General features: G+C 40.7%; 1 protein-coding gene across 1 annotated transcript in view; it reads left to right on the plus strand.

The window, feature by feature from the left end:
* Positions 1-18494, plus strand: part of KLHL29 (kelch like family member 29) — a gene marked incomplete at both ends in the record, with an annotated part of 244358 nt that overhangs the window by 170646 nt on the left and 55218 nt on the right. The window contains one exon of the mRNA XM_079550118.1: positions 4314-4452. Coding sequence (XP_079406244.1) covers positions 4314-4452 — 139 coding nt within the window. The remainder of the gene's footprint in view (positions 1-4313; positions 4453-18494) is intronic.

Below are 18494 nucleotides of genomic sequence, written 5' to 3' on the forward strand. Positions count from 1 at the left end.
GTTGTTCTTGGTCCTACATATGATCCAAGGCTTATGGGCTCTTCAGTTGTAATTTGTCCATTAATTAAGAGGAAGAAAATGTATTGCAGTGGGTGGAGCTGGGGACCAGGAATCAAAGCATCTGAGCTCTTCCTTCTCCGTTAGTGACGTGAGGAAAGTCACTTGTACCTCCTGACCCATATTGTCTCTGGGACTCTCAATATAATTATGTTAAAGTGCCCCCAGGCAATGAAATGAAGGCTGAAATGGCAATATAGCGAGTGCTTCCTTTCTCAAGCTCCACAGAGATGTTCAGCTGCAGGTTTCAGGTCAAGTCCCTTTCAGGTCCTTCAGCAATATGCCTCTTATAATTATGGAATAACATGCTGGTGCCTATTATGTACTTCTTTATGAGGAAAACATTCAGCTAGCCTTTGAGAATGATTGAGCATCAGCAGTGATGGATAGAAAGGACTGGCTTGGTTTCTGAGGTCCCAAAGCTTGTATGAAGCCGGGAGGAGGAAGGAGGATTCTTTCCTATTCCTTCCTTATTATGGACATGTGGGTATTTCCTGTGATGTTCTGGGAAGAGAGAACAGGAGTTCCCACTCTACTGACACCCCTAACAGTCATTACACTCCGTTTTTATCTGTATCTGTTTTAAAAAAAGAATTCAAATGAGACAAAAGCAGATGAACAGTAAAACCTCTGTATGAACAAATAGACCAGGGGAATAAACAATAGGAAATAGCCAGCATATCCCTTTCTGAGTCTTTCAGGGAATTCCATGTCTTGGAGAAAAAGCTGGAAATGAGGAGGAACCCAGAAGAAAGACCAGCATGAGATGGTCGGGATCGTTTTTCACTGCCAGGACTGCACTGTGTTGTTTCTCCTTTTACAACTCATCGGCAGGCATTATTACCTGGTGAAGAAATTTGTTTTGCAGCTCATCCTGAGCCCTCATAAATCATTAATGCCTGGCTAAGCACAGTGTGAGCATTACAAACAGTCTGAGAATGAGGGCCCGTTCTGATATAACCTTGTGTCCAATACTAATGCCTGCTAGTCATTTAGCAATACAAAGGGGCCTCGGCTAGGAAGATCGATGAATCAATGCAGTCTCCTGACTTCCTTCTCCTCTCCACCTGCCTCTTCTCTGTATGGTTCAGAAACTGAACTGCAAAAAACATGGGACTGTGTGTAGTCAGCTCTGTAGAGGGCAGCATGACAAGTCTGGGGTAAAGGAAGGAATTAGTTCCTCCAAATGGGAAAAGGGAGCTCCAAATTCTGATTAGGGCTTGTTCTGATTTCTTTCTTATGAGCCAAATGGCACAGCTGTTCCAGACCTGTGTTTTGTGCTTTGCATCCTTTAATGAATGCATGTGGCGTAAAACACACTGGAGTGTGGAAAGTACGTAAACAGAAACTGGGACCAGGAACTGCAGGACTGGATGTAATTAAAGGGTGTTCAGGAAAGTCCAAGTAATGAGTCTGTTTCCTGGGGAGCTATCTGAGGGTTTAGATGTTCCAGTCAGCTCGCACACTTACAGCAGATAGCACAGAGAGCTTCCATCACTGAGAGGCTGAACTTCGGCTCTCATTATTCAGCCATCTTGGCCACAGTCTTGATGTTAAGGATGGTCTGTACCACCTGCTCACCCTGAGCCCACCCTCCAAAAAAACCCAGCCCAGTCAGAATGAAAGTAAACCCTTCATCTTCTCTCTCAGAGCACAGGATCCATTTGTGTGGTTGCTATGCAGTTGTGTCTTTGAACACTAAAAGTAATTGATCATCAGCTTTATAAGGAGAAAATGGAATGAGGTGAGATGGAGAATGACCTCTTGTGTAAGTGTGCATACAATCTTGAACTTGGGTGACTTAGTCTTGGTTGTAGCCTTTGTCTTGAAAGACTTCTGCAGGGAAGATTGTAAGTGGCTGCCACAGATACTAAAGAGAAGGAGCTTGAAGGGGAACATAGGAAAAACGCCACTGCTGTGGGTGGAGGACAGTAGGTGGGCAAATTTGAAAAGGGAATGACAGAAAACACAAGTGAAATTAAGTAGAAGATATGAGAGACCGTCAGAAAGTTGAAAGGGGAAAGTAACTTTCTTTAAGGCGTGAAATGGTAGCAAGTTGGTCCAGAGGAAAACATGGGTACCCCAAGTGAAAGTGGGAACATGGGCCAAGGGAAAAGTGTCTTTTGTACGTAAAAAGGAACAGAAACTTACTTCCTCTACAATCCACCAAAAAATATGCAGCTGTCAGGGTTTAACCCAACAGGTAGCGCAGCGACTGAAATGTTGGTGTGTTATCAACACTGTTTTTCTCCTAAAGTTCAACATAGCACAGTATCAGACAGTAAGGAGGCAGAATCAACTCTGTCCCAGCTGAATGCAGGACAGCAACAGAGAAAAGACATAATGCCATTCCTGTGAAACCAAAGGCGTTAGTTACTTGGGCTCTACATCAGGTAAAACACCCAGAGTATCCATGGTCCTTCACTGGGGCCTCCATCGTTGTGCTTCAGCTGAGATAAATCCCTTAAAAATAGCCCCTGCTATAGCACCCACAGGACAGAGTGGTTTATTTTCCTCTATTATAGATCTGACACAACCTGCTGTTACTTCCGTGCCCTCTCTAATGATCTGCTTGCTCTCTGGAGAGCACTGACCCATTTCAGCACAGAATAATTAGCCTTTCAGACACTACTGTGTTTCCATTAAATAGACATAAATGTGCAAGGTGACATTTATTTACTTAGGCCTGAAAAATGTGCGCCACAGATGTTGGGGCTTGGGAGAACTTCTATTTGTTTTGACACAGCAGTTTATGTTTGTATGTTTTGTGTTGTTTAGTCGCTGGTGTTTCTCTCTTGAGGAGTTTCACTGGGGGACAGGAGAGCACAAAGATTATTTGGGTCCCTATTTCATAAGGCCATTTGGCAATGCTTTGGCAGCACAGTGCCCAAACCTGACACAGTGGCTTTGAACTTAATTCTAGTAACACATGCCAGCTCCTTTTAACTTTGGATTCCATGTAAAGAAATGTTGATTTACAGATCTGTCTGAAGAAGGATGTGCTTAGGATGTTACAGTGAGAAAATGAGAACCTTGACCTATTGCAAACAAAATAAAACGAAAACTCTTTAGTATTTAAAATCAGCTCTTTTATCATCTTGATCACCGGCTTTTGAACAGCCAGACTATTGCCTAGGTAAAAAGTATATTATTCATCTTGATGGCCACTTTGGCCCACAGAATTGAAGGGAAGGCTTACCCTTAAAAGTTCAACTGGTTTATAAAACATGTACGTTGCTCAGCAGTTCACATCCACACATGGAGATGTGGCATGCTATCATTCCATTCCATTAGTACCACTAGGCTTTATAAAAGGAGGCATCAAGCAAGGTAGGTGCTTTATTGCAGGATGGAAACACTTTCATAGGTTATTTTAATCATTACAATTCTTTCATGATGTGTGAAAGTTGATTGTTGCTGTAAATGAAGCCATTGAAGGCTAAAAAATAAAAATGCTGCGATGGTAAAAATCCTTGGAGTGCAAAAAATGGGAATTACTATAGAAGGCAGTAATTTATTCTCTGTGTGAGGTTATTTTTTATCATAAGGATGCTTTTAAACTAATTCTGATATGTATATGTTGTAATCTATAGAGCTGAGGTATATTCCAAGATGTATTGATAATTCATTTAATTGTGTATGCAATTTAATCTATATATTATTTATAAGTACTATTTTACTCTGTTAACTGAGAGGCTTAACACAATTTTACTATGTTAAGGCTAAGTTATTTTTGCAGGTCTTGTGGTTTTATTATTTTGACCCATATCCAGTTCATATTACATCATACCATATTTTTACTAATATTATTCTAGTACGTTCAAAGCTTATTTGCATTTGGATAGAAATTCATTAACTCTTGATTTTTATTATAACAAATTATTTTAACTTTTCTGTGATATTGCATTCTCTGTGTTTCTGATTTGCTGATGCTTAAATATTTTGTTTTCATTTAACCTTTCCAAATTTAGGATTGTTTTTGCTTTTTTTTCTCTATGTGTTTCCGTTGTTTAGACCTACTGGTTCCTGCTTTTTCTTTTTCCTTTTTTTTTTTTTTTTAATATGTTACGCTTGTAACTTCTGACTGTCTGTGTTGAGCCAATCTTACCAACAAAAATATCAGTTATTTCCTGTTTCTCTACTTCTTTACAAAAAAAAGAAAAAAAAAAAAAAAAGAAAAAAATTGAAAAGTAAAAAGTAAAAATAAAAAACTCTTAATGGGAACCCTGGCACTGTCTGTCTTCTCTGTTCTGCAGAAATGTTGAAGGAGTTGAACCAGCAACGCAGAGCGAAAGAGTTTACAGACCTGAAAATTATTGTTGAAGGCAAAGAGTTTGAAGTCCACCAAAATGTTCTAGCTTCCTGCAGCTTGTATTTCAAGGACCTGATTAAAAGGTTTGCCTTCCTTCCAGCTGTGATCTGCTCTGTTCTTTTGTAGGGCGCATTTGTGTCGCTTTTTTTTCCTCCCCTCTCTTGCAGGTTTATGAAGATTGAATCTCCTGTCACAGAGCCAGTAGCCATTCTTTCCACTTCCTCTGAATGTATTTCCAAACTGAGACTCAGATCCATTTGTTACACATCTGACTCGTACAGTGTAATTATTTCTGATCAGTAGAGGCCTGTTTTGGCCGAAGAGAGTGTTCCACTACTGAGAGATCTAAGATTAAACTGATCTGCTAATAGCAATTCAGTAGCTGATCTGCTGATAGGCTCCGACTAAACACTATCGCTGTCCATGCTTTCAAGGGACTCCATCACATCTGACAGAAGTTTATCCTTCAAGCTACACTGAGCTGTCAGCATTCTGGGGAACGATGCTGAGACGTCGTGCTAATAGAGGATTTTGATGAGCTTGATCCCTTCACCCTGAAATCTTTGTTAACATGCTTTTGCGTGCCTTTTATGGGCAAAGGGATTGTTATTTTTATTATCCAGGGATTTTTTGAGAGAATTAAAAACAACTGATGAATTTCTCTGTAGAAAAGACTGGAAATAAGACTTTTTTTTCCTGGTCAAAATATAGCTCAGTCTGCATATTAGACAAAGCATAGTTGTTTGCCACAAACACTTGGCTTTGGGTAGGTGCAATACATACATTTTCTAAACATCAGGTCTCCGCCTTCACATTTTCCCCCCTCTGTTTCTAGCTGATTGATTCTAAACAGTGCATGATAATCTTTTTTTTCCATTACATTGATTTTTCAATTTGTATGCTTCATATACTTGCATAGGAATAAATTGGCGCTCTCATATTATTAGTAAGTTAGAGTAGCAAGTAGGGAGAAAAAAAACCACGAGGATAACTTTCATTTTTCTCTCAATCATCAGCAAATTAATGCAGCTGCTGATTTTGCCTTGCAGTATTTTCCTGAGCAGACTGAGCCTGGACTGTGCTAAAAAATGGGATTAAAGAACATTTTGCTTGCTTCAAATCCTGTATTTAAATTTCGCCAACTAACACAATAGTGACTGTATTTTATTTCAGGATGGCATATTGGCTGGTATCTCCTTTCAGTGTATCATGTCCTTTTGCACAAAGCTGGTTTTATAATTATGGATATATATTACACTTCTATGATATAACTGTGCTGACTGCCTTATCAATTATTCATAAAAAATATGTTGGCCTAGGAAGCATGTCTTTTCCCCTCTGTAAATCTAATGATTGCTAGCTGTAGCTACAGACAGATCTCTCCTGTCCTTTCTCTCTGTCTGCTCATTATCATTTAATAGTAAAGTCTGGAGAATATGCTTTTAGGGTGACAAGGTGTAGAGTCTGGAGGGAATGAAGTTCTTCTTATAATCAACTTAGAGAAATATAAAAACTGACTGGCCAAAGACTGTCATCTGCATTTGCCTGCAAAGACATCTGCTTGTGTGCATAAATCACCAGGCAGCGTCTATTTTTAGAGCAACATTGCTGCTGTATTATTTCCTTACCAAATGGAGATATAGTTCGCATCTAAAGCTGTTTTGGTATGCGCTCATTTAAAACAAACAAACAAACAAAAAATTAATTAAATTCTCTGAAAAGAGACTATAAGAGCAAAATGCTACATTTCAGCATTCTTGCTTGTCCGTTGTTCACACAAAGCTCACACGTGATGCAGGAAAAAAATAGCCAGAGGTTTAGCCCATTTGCCAACCTCGCCATTTTTTTGCTTTCTCTCACATCATCATCAGCAATAAGTACTGCAGAGGTTGATTTGTGCCCATAGTCAGGTCTCTCCATCCCAATTACCTTCCGTGTACGAGTATAATCTCAGTTGTACACGTGTAACCTTGATGAAGGCTAATGGAGTTGCACAGGTGTATCCAAGGCAAAAATACCTTTATTACTGATGATCATGCTTGAATAGGAAAAAATCCAGCTTGGTGTCTAGTTGAGTTTGCAAAAATGTCAGGTGAGAAAAATAAATATTCACCTGTAAATTGATCAAATGTGTCTTTGCAAGACAATAAACTTAGGAGTACAGAGGGGAATTTCTGAACACTTGCTTTCTAGAGGATATTTGTGGTATAGAGCTTAGTCCTTTTAGAAACCCCATGAAGTCAATGAAATCCTTCACTGAAAGAGACGATCAGTACTTTTCAGGATTGTGCCCTTAATAATCTAAAATCATTATAGTTCACAGAGTCAGTATGTTTATAAATGCAGCATGTCTAGAATCCTCTCCCGATATTTATTAGTAGCTCCTTTGAGATGGCACTTATGGCTTAATGTGATTTATATTACACTCTTTGTATTATTATAGAAATCAAAACAAGAAATGGCATTTTTTCTTGAAGAATAAACAAGATCTCTCTATGTTAAATATAACATAAAAGCCATTTCAGCCAGTGAGCACTAGGGTTAAACTCTGGAGCCGTTCCAACTGGAGGCACCAGTAGATTAGTAGAAACTTCAGTGGGAAGATGATCTATTCATGAGGACGCTCTCTGCATCCATATAAAGATGCAGGGAAAAAAAAAAAAAATTATACATTTTCAGAGTATTTACTTCAGCTGTTCTTTGCCATGGGCTAGTTACTGTTAACCTCATGTTCTGCCATCGATTCAGCTGTGTGTTGTACTTGGTATCTGACAGTAGAATAGCAATTGGTGTCTCAAAAGAATAAAAATGAAATGTTCAGAACCAAATAAGATCAATTATCCACTCCTTAAAAAAAACAAAACATAGACAAAAAAGCAGAATAGAATGAGAGGTACATGCCCAACAGCAAGACTATTTGACAAGGATGAGTTGTGGTATTAGTAGGGAAAAAAACGCATTGTTTTCAGCGTGCCTTGTGGGGAACTAGATTTGACTGACCAAAACAACTCTAGAATTATTGATTATTTATGAAATAAATTTGACAATGAGAATGCACCTTGAGATCTCTTACTTTCTCATATTCTGGTCCTAATACAGAAAAGTTGTTCTCCCACATGATTTATCTTGGAACAGACAGGTGTGGCCCTTTTGAGCCAGTCCTCAGTCTAAGTTCAGCACTGTGCTGAGCACTGTAATGTTGGAAATGTGTTAACCAGTCCCCTCTAAGAGTTGCACAGCACTCAACCCTAAACCAGGACCCAATATTCTTCCTTCCAGCAACAGCAGATCATATAAAACACTCTTAGTCTTTTTCAGTCCAAAGTCATCTTAAAAAAAACCTAGGTATTAGGAACAGCAGGTGTGAAATGTTCCTGATGTCTGCTGCACTTCACTGCAGGGAAAGAACAAGGTGCAGAGGACACATGGGGGCACGTGAAGATGGGTGCATGCTCAAGGCTGCTCTATAGCAGGATATATTGCAGTAATTTCAAGTGTCAAGAACAGTTTTATACAGTTTGAGGAGTGTTAGTTCTCTTCATACAATCATTTTTAAAGTTTAATCTTTTTCTGAATATTTGTGAATGTTTGTGCCTATTTTATAATAGGTATGAGGTTAAGTACTTGTAGCCTTACTGCTTTCTCCTTCAGCCATAGAGCACAAAGAGAAGTTGATGTAATTCACCTGTGTGTAAGATAATCAGGTGGTTAATCAGCTTCTTCTGACTCTGACCTATACAATACTACTACAATATGGGACTTTAGGGAAAAGTGGGTGATAAATAGCAGCTGGAATGGGGATCTGGACTCTAAATACCATGTTATGTGTTTTGAGTGCACCATCAACCACAGTTGCTTCCAATTTGTCTGTTTGCCCTCTAATTAACAAACACCTGTGTTTGGGGTATTTAAGAACTCAGTCTTCCCTAAACAAAGGTCTAATTCCTAGTACGGACAATGAAGAAAAGCATCCTGGAGGCTTTAAGAAGGAGCTATATCTGATGGTTCAGGTACCCGTATGTGGGCAGATAGGAGTTTTGTCAGGAGCAATTAGAAGTGGTTGTTTCTTGCTGTTAATCTGCCAACGTTTAAGCCTGAAGTTGGTACCTAAGGTAGGATTGGTCTGTACTCACCGTCTCTCTTCTTGCTGCTCCCTTCAGAAAGGGAGACAGGACTCTCCAAGAAACGAGTCAGCTTTCTATAAAATAGGTACCTAAGATAGGATATGAAGGAGGAGACCACCCTTCTTTACTGTTGATAAAGAAAGAGCCAAGGTAATTTAATTAGACCACAAATTTATGGTGGGTGTTATGTTGCTTACTTAAAGGGTTCAGCTTGATCTGGTTGTCTGATCTTCTTCTGCAGTTATGAGGGAAGACAGGAATGTCCAGAAGGCAATTTATCCTACCTTATGATACAGCACAGAATAGATAACTTTCTGGAAATGTTCATTTTTTATTGCCCAGAGAGAAAGTCCAGTCAGCCAGCTCTAGACACCTAAATCGCAGTTGACTAAAGCACATGAGCTATTCCTTCCAGAAATAGTGTTTGTCTGGATGCCACATACATATGCTTATATAGAGAGAGGAAAATCAGAGAGTAAGGGTCTGTATCTGTATGCCCCTCTTTCAAATTTTCTTGTTTAAGCCATTGCTGTAGTTACAGCTCCTTGGTTTGGGAGAGGAGAGGAATAAGTTCTGTGTCTTTCTACCTGTAATAGAAGAAAAGAATGGGAGATGCATGGTCCTGTGAGGAGGGAAGGAATGGAAAATCCTATGAGGATGTGTTATTTTTTCCATCTTTGTTTGGGACAGACAAGGACGGCTGCTGGATAAATGGAATGTCTAATATTTCCAAAGAGAGCTAGACCGGAACAATTCAATTTGCTGTTTTCTTCCCCTTAATCCAAGCCAAAATGCTGGAACCTCTACCAAATATTACATTAATAATAGGAAGTACTTGACATTGAAAGCTTTTTCTTGGCCAAAAGGCTGGCTTTTGTAAGCAGACTTCAGTTTTATTTCTCTGTGGTCAGTTACTAAAGATGCGCAGCTCCTGCCTCATAAGCTTTATCTTTTCAAGATATCCTTTTAACGATGCTTTCTAATCTTGCAGTCATACTGACTGCCTAATTCCACTAGTGCAGAGCAGTAAGTCACATACACAAAGAGCTTCAGTCATAAAGCAAACATTTTTGATGCAGTGTGATCTGGCAAAGCTGTGTTCATCCTTCTTTTCCTAAGGAGCAGAGCCAGTGAGTTCGTGGCCAAATTGCTTTTCCACAATACCTTGCTTCTTTTTGCAAGTATTTCTTTTTTCTAAAATAGGGCTGTATGTACTCCCAGAACTTGGAGGCAGAGCAGGAAGGCGGGAGGCGTAAAGCATTTAAGGTGAAAGGACCAAATTCCTTTTACTTCACACCTACACTGAAGACAGAGATGTCATTCTGCATTTTACACCATTGTGAGGAGAGGCAGCATTTGGATGCAAGACAGAGAAACCTGCCGCTATCCATCTGAAGCAGTCTGACAAAACTGCAAAAGCATTTAGGTGTCTGGAAAACAGACTGTCTGGTTTGTGTTTACGTTGTAAAAAGCCCAAAATGAGAAATAGCAGATGAAAGAAAAATCTACTCTTGGTGACCTCTTCATGTTTTCCTGCTTATTAAGAACCCTGCTTTTAGCTCCAGGAGAAGAGAAGGCAGCATTTCTACATCTGCACGCTTCAGCTCCACCGTAGAGCAGAATGAATGTGGAAACAAATTATAACATTTCTTAGGAAATGGAGAAATAGGGAGTTAAAAATATGATGCTTATGTCAGATGCTGGGAGAGGTATAGCGTATGTAGACGGAGCAGCAGTGGTTTCTGCTAAATCATTTAAAGGAGTCTACAGGAATGGGAGGTTGCATGGGAGTATAAAATATTCTTCATCCTTTTACTGCCTGGGTGCTGGCTTGAATTATGCTATGGACGACATTTTCTCTTAAACAAGGAACCGATAATTACTGTGCAATCCTGGCAGGGGAGAGAGAGAGCCTTCTGCATTCTGTGCCCCCCTTTCCATGAGCCACGCTTACACCCGCATGTCACAGCTGCCTGCTGGGTTTCAAATTTTGCAGCTGTTGGGCCTTGGAAAACATGTTTTCATCAAGCAAAAATGTATGGGCTTATACGTAAATGAGCTGCAGCTTAGAGATATTCAGCAGTGCTAAGGAATTACTGCCCAACTGTTTCCAGCCCTGGGTGTGGAAGGCGAAGGGTCTGGGCTGGATGCTGGTTCTGCCAGGTGGGACAGATCCACGTGCCTTGCTCAGAAGCGAATCCCAAGTGAGGAGGACAAGAGGGCTCCTTTTCAAGCCTGGAAGTACCATAGAGAAATGAAGCTTCTGCCTCATAATGGCTGCAGCTCACCAAGCACTGTGCAGAATCACTTAACCTCTCGCTCCTCTCCCACACTGACAGCATCTCTATTTACTGTAGTGTGGGCTCCTCACTCACATAATTTCCAGACACAACTACAAATCCTGTGAATGTTATTCAAGGAATGACAGGCTAATCAGCTCTCTTATTTGGGCTAGACCCATCTACAGCCATGCAGCTGTCATGCAACCGCTTGTAAGATGCTGGTGCATGTGAACCACCTGTATTTACTTACATCTCGCAGCCCTGTTAGGCTTGACTGTGTTGAAATTTAGAGGTGAAAGGGGACAGTTATCTAACAAGGTCCAGTTTAAGCTAAATAGATCAACGACAAGGAGAAGAACTTCCATAGTGCACGAAGTAGAACTGTGATCTTGAAAGCTGTCATTTTGGGTACCTTCAAAAAGCATACCTTACCTGAAAACAAGAGCAATCAAATCTCTGACTCCAGCGTGCTAGCAGGTCGCACCAGGGGTTAGTAGATCATTTCCTTTTATTTAAATCATCAAGGATTAGCCACTGCTGGATTGGGGTAATGAATGTGAACGAATATGACCAGGTTATGAGCACGTCAGATTCCAATCCTGTCTTTTTGCTTGTGCAGCACTGGGCTTTGATGCGCTGAGAGCTCAGCAGGGACATGGGCAGGGTCTGAATCATGGAATCATTAAGGTTGGAAAAGACCTCTGAACTCATTGAGTCCAACTGTCAACCCATCCCCTCACGCCCACTGACCACGTCCCTCGGTGCCACATCTTCCACGTTCCTTGGACACCTCCAGGGACAGTGACCCCACCACCTCCTTGGGCAGCTGTGCCACTGCATCATCACTCTTTCCAAGCAGAAATGTTTCCAAATATCCAACCTGAACCTCCCCTGGTGTAACTTAAAGCCATTACCTCTCATCCTGTCACTGGTTACCCGGCTAAAGAGTACAATCCCCATCTCTTCAGCCAGCACTGGCAGTGGAAGAGCAACATTCCCTTTCCACGTATCCCATGGCTGTAGGTGATGTGATGTGATGCAATTACCTTTTATTGACACCCCAAGCACAGACTGCTTCTACATGTACACCACAGGAACAGCCTGTAGCTGAGTGACAAAGAACTGGTGCATGACAAAATGAGTTCTAATTACTGAAATGGTGATTGGGATCTTTGGGCACTACCATAATTGTTGTAATAGTAATAAATAATAATACTGTGGTTATCATTATTTTATTATTGTTCTCCCTCTAGACATTGCAATGATGAGAAAGCCTTGGATAGACTTACCTAGATAATTACTTGTATAAATTTCACCACATTCCTGAGAAACAGATTTATTAGCTGCATAATGCCAGCTCTCTGCTAAGCTGTTTTTCGATGATGTAATAAATATCATTAAAACAAATCGGATTTGGGTTGGTTGAGGGGATGAGCTTTAAGGTAGATGAGAATAGATCTTCATTCTGTCATTTTGTTTTAAATCTTCCCATGTAAACTACAAAAACCTGTTTGCATCTTTTATTTACCTTTCAGAAACAGTAGCTCGGACCATTTTGGCACACGTTTGCTGAATTAGGCAGCCAGAAGTACTTTCAAGTAGGTTAGGGCCCGTGCTGGCAATAAATTGGCCTGGCTTTTCCTTTCTCCATCTTACAAGTTGGTGCATTCTCAGTCCCTAGCAGAAGTCTAGGTCATGGAATGCTGTTCTTCCAGGGGCACTTGCTGTTTGCTTGTTCATTCACTTGCTTAAGCCAGCGTCTTGAAACTTGTCATCTTCTTTCTTAAATCTCAGCAGGGAGGCAGATTTCTGCCTCAGACTGTGATCCCAACACTGTAGCCTGCCACTGATCCCTCTACTTTAGAATCAGGCTTTACCCGGCAATTAGGCTGCGTTCCCTCTTTGAATAGCATTAAGGGTCTAGATGAGACGTGGCTCTTTTGTTAGTTTTGTTTTATTCTGGCCGCGTTGTTTGTGAACAAAAGCATTTGCTGATAATCCCATTGCTCGACTTGGTTTGTAATGATCATTTGTGGGATGGTGAATTAGCGGAAGGCTGCTGTGTGCCCCACCTCACAGCCATTGATTTTCCTCATTTCCCTCTGATAGAGCAGGTGCAAGCAGACAGCATTTGACCCTAATAAGTTAAACCAGTCTTGCCAAATTTTGTTTGCCTGGAACGAGGAGCATTATTTGTATCAACATCACAGTAAAAAGTGAGCAAATTGATTTGTCGGTCAGGTAAATTTTCGTGACAAATTGGCAAGCCTGTGTTTAAACAGTGTAATTTATTTAATCTTGTGATTTTACTAGTTCTTTATCATAATCGTACAATAGCGCCATTACAGTATATGTTTTCTTCTCTCATGAGACAGATGGATAGAGGCTGAGGCTCAAAGATAGTATTTCTCTACAAGGTAGTATAACGAAGGCAGAGATTTGCAAGTTAATACATTCTGAGCTGATAAAATAATTCCAAGGGAGAAGCAATGCTGGGGTGTAATTTATTTTTTAAAAATCCTGTTTAATAGAACATTCAGTGCCTTATGACATACATATTGCAATGATGTTGCTCTATAAATGTCCCTTCCTGTCATCATTTACGTGATGGATTACCTTGCAGCTGCATAAACTTGAACAGCACAGTAAATAACCTCTGTGCACCGTGTGCACATGCATCTTGGGGTGTGTGTTGTGGGAACGCATGTGGGTCTGTTTGTGCAATGCTGCTTTTATATTTCACGAGCCCGTAATTAGGATAAATCAAGCTCCTTAGTATGAAATACTACTTTCCATGTAGAGTGGCTTGTCTGTTCTGTTCGTAGTTGAAGGTTGGGTAGAATATAACTAAATTTCTTGTTTTATCTCCCAAGATAAATAGATATGTGAGTTTTGAACCATTTAATAACTCTGACGATGAAAAGTCAAGTAGCGGACAGTTAAGATGCAGCAACACAGCACTCTCTTTGCCTGGAATTTCAATGCTATAAGGGTTGTGTTCCACAGTAAACAAGATACTCAGTTTAAATTGTATAGACTTGAACAGGAGTTTTTAATGAGCACATAGCTAACAGACTCTTAAGCCTCATGAGAAGCTGCCTGTCCCAGTCTGGAGTCCTTTTTCAGTAATCAAAATAATTTGACCAAGATAAAAAGGTGAAGCTTCCCTTCATTTGTATGTTTCATCTTACATAAAAATCTTGGATTTCCTGTTTTCTGTAGACCAAAACACTGAAGAGGGAACAAAACAATTTAATTTGATTTTTTTTCCCCCTATCTTGGTAACAAATATTTAGCTCCAGTGGAATGAAGAAAGAATTAATGTAGGGTAAGCGTTGATGTTGCCAATTATGAAAAGAAGCTAACAAGATCAGGGTGTCATGCTGATGGGGCAGATTCTGGGAGCACACAGGCAGCTGCCAGTCCAGGACACTGCTTTGCTCCATGGAGGGAGAGATCAGCCCCAAATATGTGCTTTAGAAGCATATACTGGGATGGAGCTGGAGCTCCTGCCTGCATGCTGGCCGTCCTGTAGAACGCTATGAGCTAAACCTTGTGCTTTTTGTGGAGGTTATTGTGATCCCTGGGCTGTATGAGATCCTAAGCAATAGAATTGGAGATTGGAACTAGATGATCTTTAAGGTCCCTTCCAATCTAAGCCATTCTGTGATGATAATTATAGTCAGAGATGCCACTGTTTTTTCAATTGGAACTCCAGAACTAGTCTGATTTGGGAACAGGTTGCCCAGCGAGGCTGTGGGTGCCCCCTCCCTGGAAGCACTGGTGGCCAGGCTGGATGGGGCTGTGAGCAACCTGGACTAGAGGGAGGCGGCCCTGCCTTCAGCAGGGAGTTGGAAGTAGATAATCTTAAAGGTCCCTTCCAACCCAAACCATTCTATGATTCTATGCTTTCCTGCAGGAAGCAGCAGGTAATGGTGGCAGGCTCCCTGCAAGCTGATGGGCCGTGGATAGGGAGAAAGCAAAAGGCACTCACCAAGTCCCATGTGCCACCTGCTCTTAGTTTCAGCAGTGGTAATTCTGAGAGTGCCTTTATTTTACAAGATAATCATTTATGTCAGCACCATGTGCATCATACCTTTGAGCCCACAGCACAGCAAGTCATATGGCTTCCGATGTAAATAGGTGTCACAAACTGTGTCAGGCCTCCTGTTCCCAGTGAGGCAGTCTGGGAGGAAGTTGAACCAACTGTTCCTAGTCAGTAACGTACATTTACATAAAACGTTTCACATTTTTCATGTTTATCCTGTGCAGATGGCTCCATTTTGAACATCCAGAATTTGTTTTGACGTTGTGACTGTAGCTTGTAAACAGAGAGTTGGCTGGCATCTGCACCAGGGAAAGGTAGCTCTTTGCTTTTCGTCTAAAGTGGAGTGAGGCTGCAGCCAAATGGTTAGTCAGTCATGTTGGGATCTGGCTGAAGGCAGCATGTCCAACCCATGAGGGGAGCTCGAATCAGAGGTGATAGCATTGACCGTAAGTTGACAAACGCATCCATTTGTTGCAATGTTTCACTTGCACAGCTGCTTTAGCCAGGCTCTAAATTCAGCTTTGCAACTCCAAGCATCTCACTATTAAATGTTTTGAACCAAATCACGCAGAAGCTACACAAAGTGAATGTGTTGATACAAATACTGCAGTGAGAAGGCATACGTACACATGTATTTATAACTCAACCTGCAGAAGAACTCACTTGCATCCCTATTTAGCTTGAGAACACCAGCACTGATTCTTGTCTTTCTGTATTACATGTATGGAAATGATTTTGAAGGACAAACAAATATCAAAAATGTAAAGTTCTCTACTCATACTTTTGGTCGATACACTGTAGTCTTGCAGGTGAGGTTTTAAGATTGTTTTTTGTTGATGTTGCTATCAGTATTTAGACACTGTAGCTCTTTTGTATACGTTAGTTAACAGAAAGGGACATCGGTTTTATTCTGTTATTTGAAAGAATTTGAGCCACCTTCTGCTTTAAAAAGCAGCCTGTGACTCTTTCATCTTTAGTTTAAGCAATTAAATTGAAGGATAGATAGCCAGAGTGTGTTCAAAGCCTTGGCTTTATTTTGTCAGGCCTAATTATTCCAGACAATACAAAATATTTTTCTGTAACCCCCCTCTTATCCACTGAGAGTATATATGTGCTTCCTGCTTATCTGTTGGTTCAGTTCTGCTTGCACATTGCTCAAGTCTGTCACCTTGCTGGGGAAATACATGATTTGTAAATCTGAAAGAATTCCCCAACAGCTACCATAAAATTAAGCTGTTAAGGAGCTCTTGTGGCTTGTTTAAATGTAGACCTAAACAAACCTCTTTGCTGTTTAGCCCAAGATTAATCTTTTAAAAGTCCTGTTCTAAATCACTTCCTAATTTTAATGAGTTTATATATCAGCCTTTGCCAGATTTTTACTGTCGCCGTTCTCAAAGATTACAGCAGTGATAAAGATAGGACTAAAATTGTTTATTATATATTATTCTTCAGAAGCACAACTTTTTCCCCCAGAGGCTGTTGGGAGAGTTATTGATTTCCTGCCACAGCATGAAATGTGTGACCTTTATAATATGAGCAATGATTACAAGGCCAATAAAATGACATCATTCTATTTAAACTTCAGAGTTCGCAGGGCAAATAGCAGCTTGTGCCACGTTCTGTGATGTCCGTGGACGATAAGTGTACATTGCCTGACTTCAAGTGAGATGGAAGCACTGAGCAGATGGGCTATTCACCCCCAAAATGCCCAGTGTTTTTGCCTGGGGGGCAGGAACCAAGTAAAGCTATAGCTTTTCACAACTCTTAGCTAGGGCAGGAAGTCAATGATGTTCTCAGGGCTGGCATTTCTAAGAGGGACATTTCTAATTGTTTGCTGCTACTGATACTACTGACAAAACTCCTGATGTGAGACAAGATCAGATATTTGGATCACTACTTTCATACATGTTTTCCTCAATCAACTGTGTTTGTTATTACAAGGCTAAATTCTGTTCTTGTAATGCAGCTTTAGTCATTCACTGCAGTTCCTCCACGGTAACTAAGGATAAATCTCAGATATATAAAGTGTAACTGTTGAAAGCATACTGATATGGATGGGTTGATGGTTGGACTAGATGATCTTAATGCTCTTTCCAAACATTAATGATTTTATGATGTTCTAATACAAATGAAAACCAGGAATACAGAAAGCTTCACAAGCTCTAGGCAGGCTCGGAAAGGGATTCCACAACCTGCTTCACTGAAATTGTTTAAGAAGATAAATTTCTGGAACCTATTTCCCACATCAGTCACATCAGCCTGTTTCCACACGCTATTTTCTTCTGTTCCTTCAAAAACTCTCCCCTTTTGGATCCATCAAAACTTGCTTCAATCCACTCCCACCCCATTCTCCATCCTGTGCCGCTGTGCCCAACCAGCTCCCAGCAGATTCTCACTTGGTCCAGCAGGGCCATGCACTGGTGTGCTCTCTGCTCGGACAGCACATGCCAGCCATCATTGAGGAAGGAATAGGGATAATTTTCTTCCCCGTTTCTGACTCATTGTGCAATATCAATAATCTCTGTAGCTTTGTATTATATTTGCCGTAAGTGGCTCTCGTGATTGATTAAACACCTTAGCTTTTCTTTGGCATTTAATCAATTGCAGCAGCAGCAGTTTATTGCTTGGTATATTACAAAGTAAAAGAGATTATTACTTAATTATTCTGAAAAATAGCAGCTTGTAGTTGTTGCTCACATCGGTACGTGCCTATGCTAGCATGGGTGTCACATCGTCTTTTCCTCCTCAACTCTGCTCTGGGAGAGAACTCACAGCTCCCTGGGCAGCTGTCACAGGGTCAAACATAGTCCTTCACACAGCCATTGCCAGCACGGTGCAATTAGTGGCATTAAATAAATAATTGCTTACAGAGGGGCTTCCCGCAGTGCCAAGTGCCCGATTCTGTCGCTTGCTGGATCCCTCCAAGTCTCACTTAAATTTTAAGCCATGTCCTTATTAACGAGCCCACCTGAATGTGAACTCACTGTCAGGTACTAAGCACTTCTGGAAGCAATTCAGCAAGAATTACATTGGTACCAGGAGGCATCCTGATAGCCCAGGGTGCAGCGGCGGATGTGTGCACAACTGGAGATAAATCAGATACAGCAAATGTTATTGCTGTCTGAGCGTGCGAAGGAAAAAATAATATTTTGTGACATCCTCTTGAGGATCCAGGAAATGGTGACTCTTCTGTTTTCACACCTGAGGTTTTCTGCCATGAGTGCAAAATTGAATTCATATGCAACAGTTCAGAAAGAATACTGTGGTGTGATAAAGCATAAGGATTCAGGGTAGCACTCACATCTCTGCCTGTAAGGATGCCGCAGGTAACATGGTCAGTTCTTAGGGCATTCTTAACCATCTTGTGTGGAGTAGGATCTAACCAACTCATGATTTAGAATTTAAAAAATGGCATTTACTTCTTTGCTTTGCCTCTAACTTTCTCTGTGGTCATAGGCAAGTAATTTTCTTTTCTTTGTCTCTTCGTTTGTGTGTGGGAGTAACTGCTGTTCATTACCTTAGAGATGCATACAGAATTAAGTACTGCTAGCTGCTGTCCCATTGTGATAATGGACACCATATACATTCTGTCAGTAGAAAAAAAATAAATCTTTAAAGCTCTGATCCTGTAAAGAATTGCATGAACCACAGCAGTGTGCTTGACTCGAACA

The sequence above is a fragment of the Tetrao urogallus genome (genome assembly GCF_951394365.1).
Source record: "Tetrao urogallus genome assembly, chromosome: 2".
In the NCBI taxonomy this organism is placed as follows: domain Eukaryota; kingdom Metazoa; phylum Chordata; class Aves; order Galliformes; family Phasianidae; genus Tetrao; species Tetrao urogallus.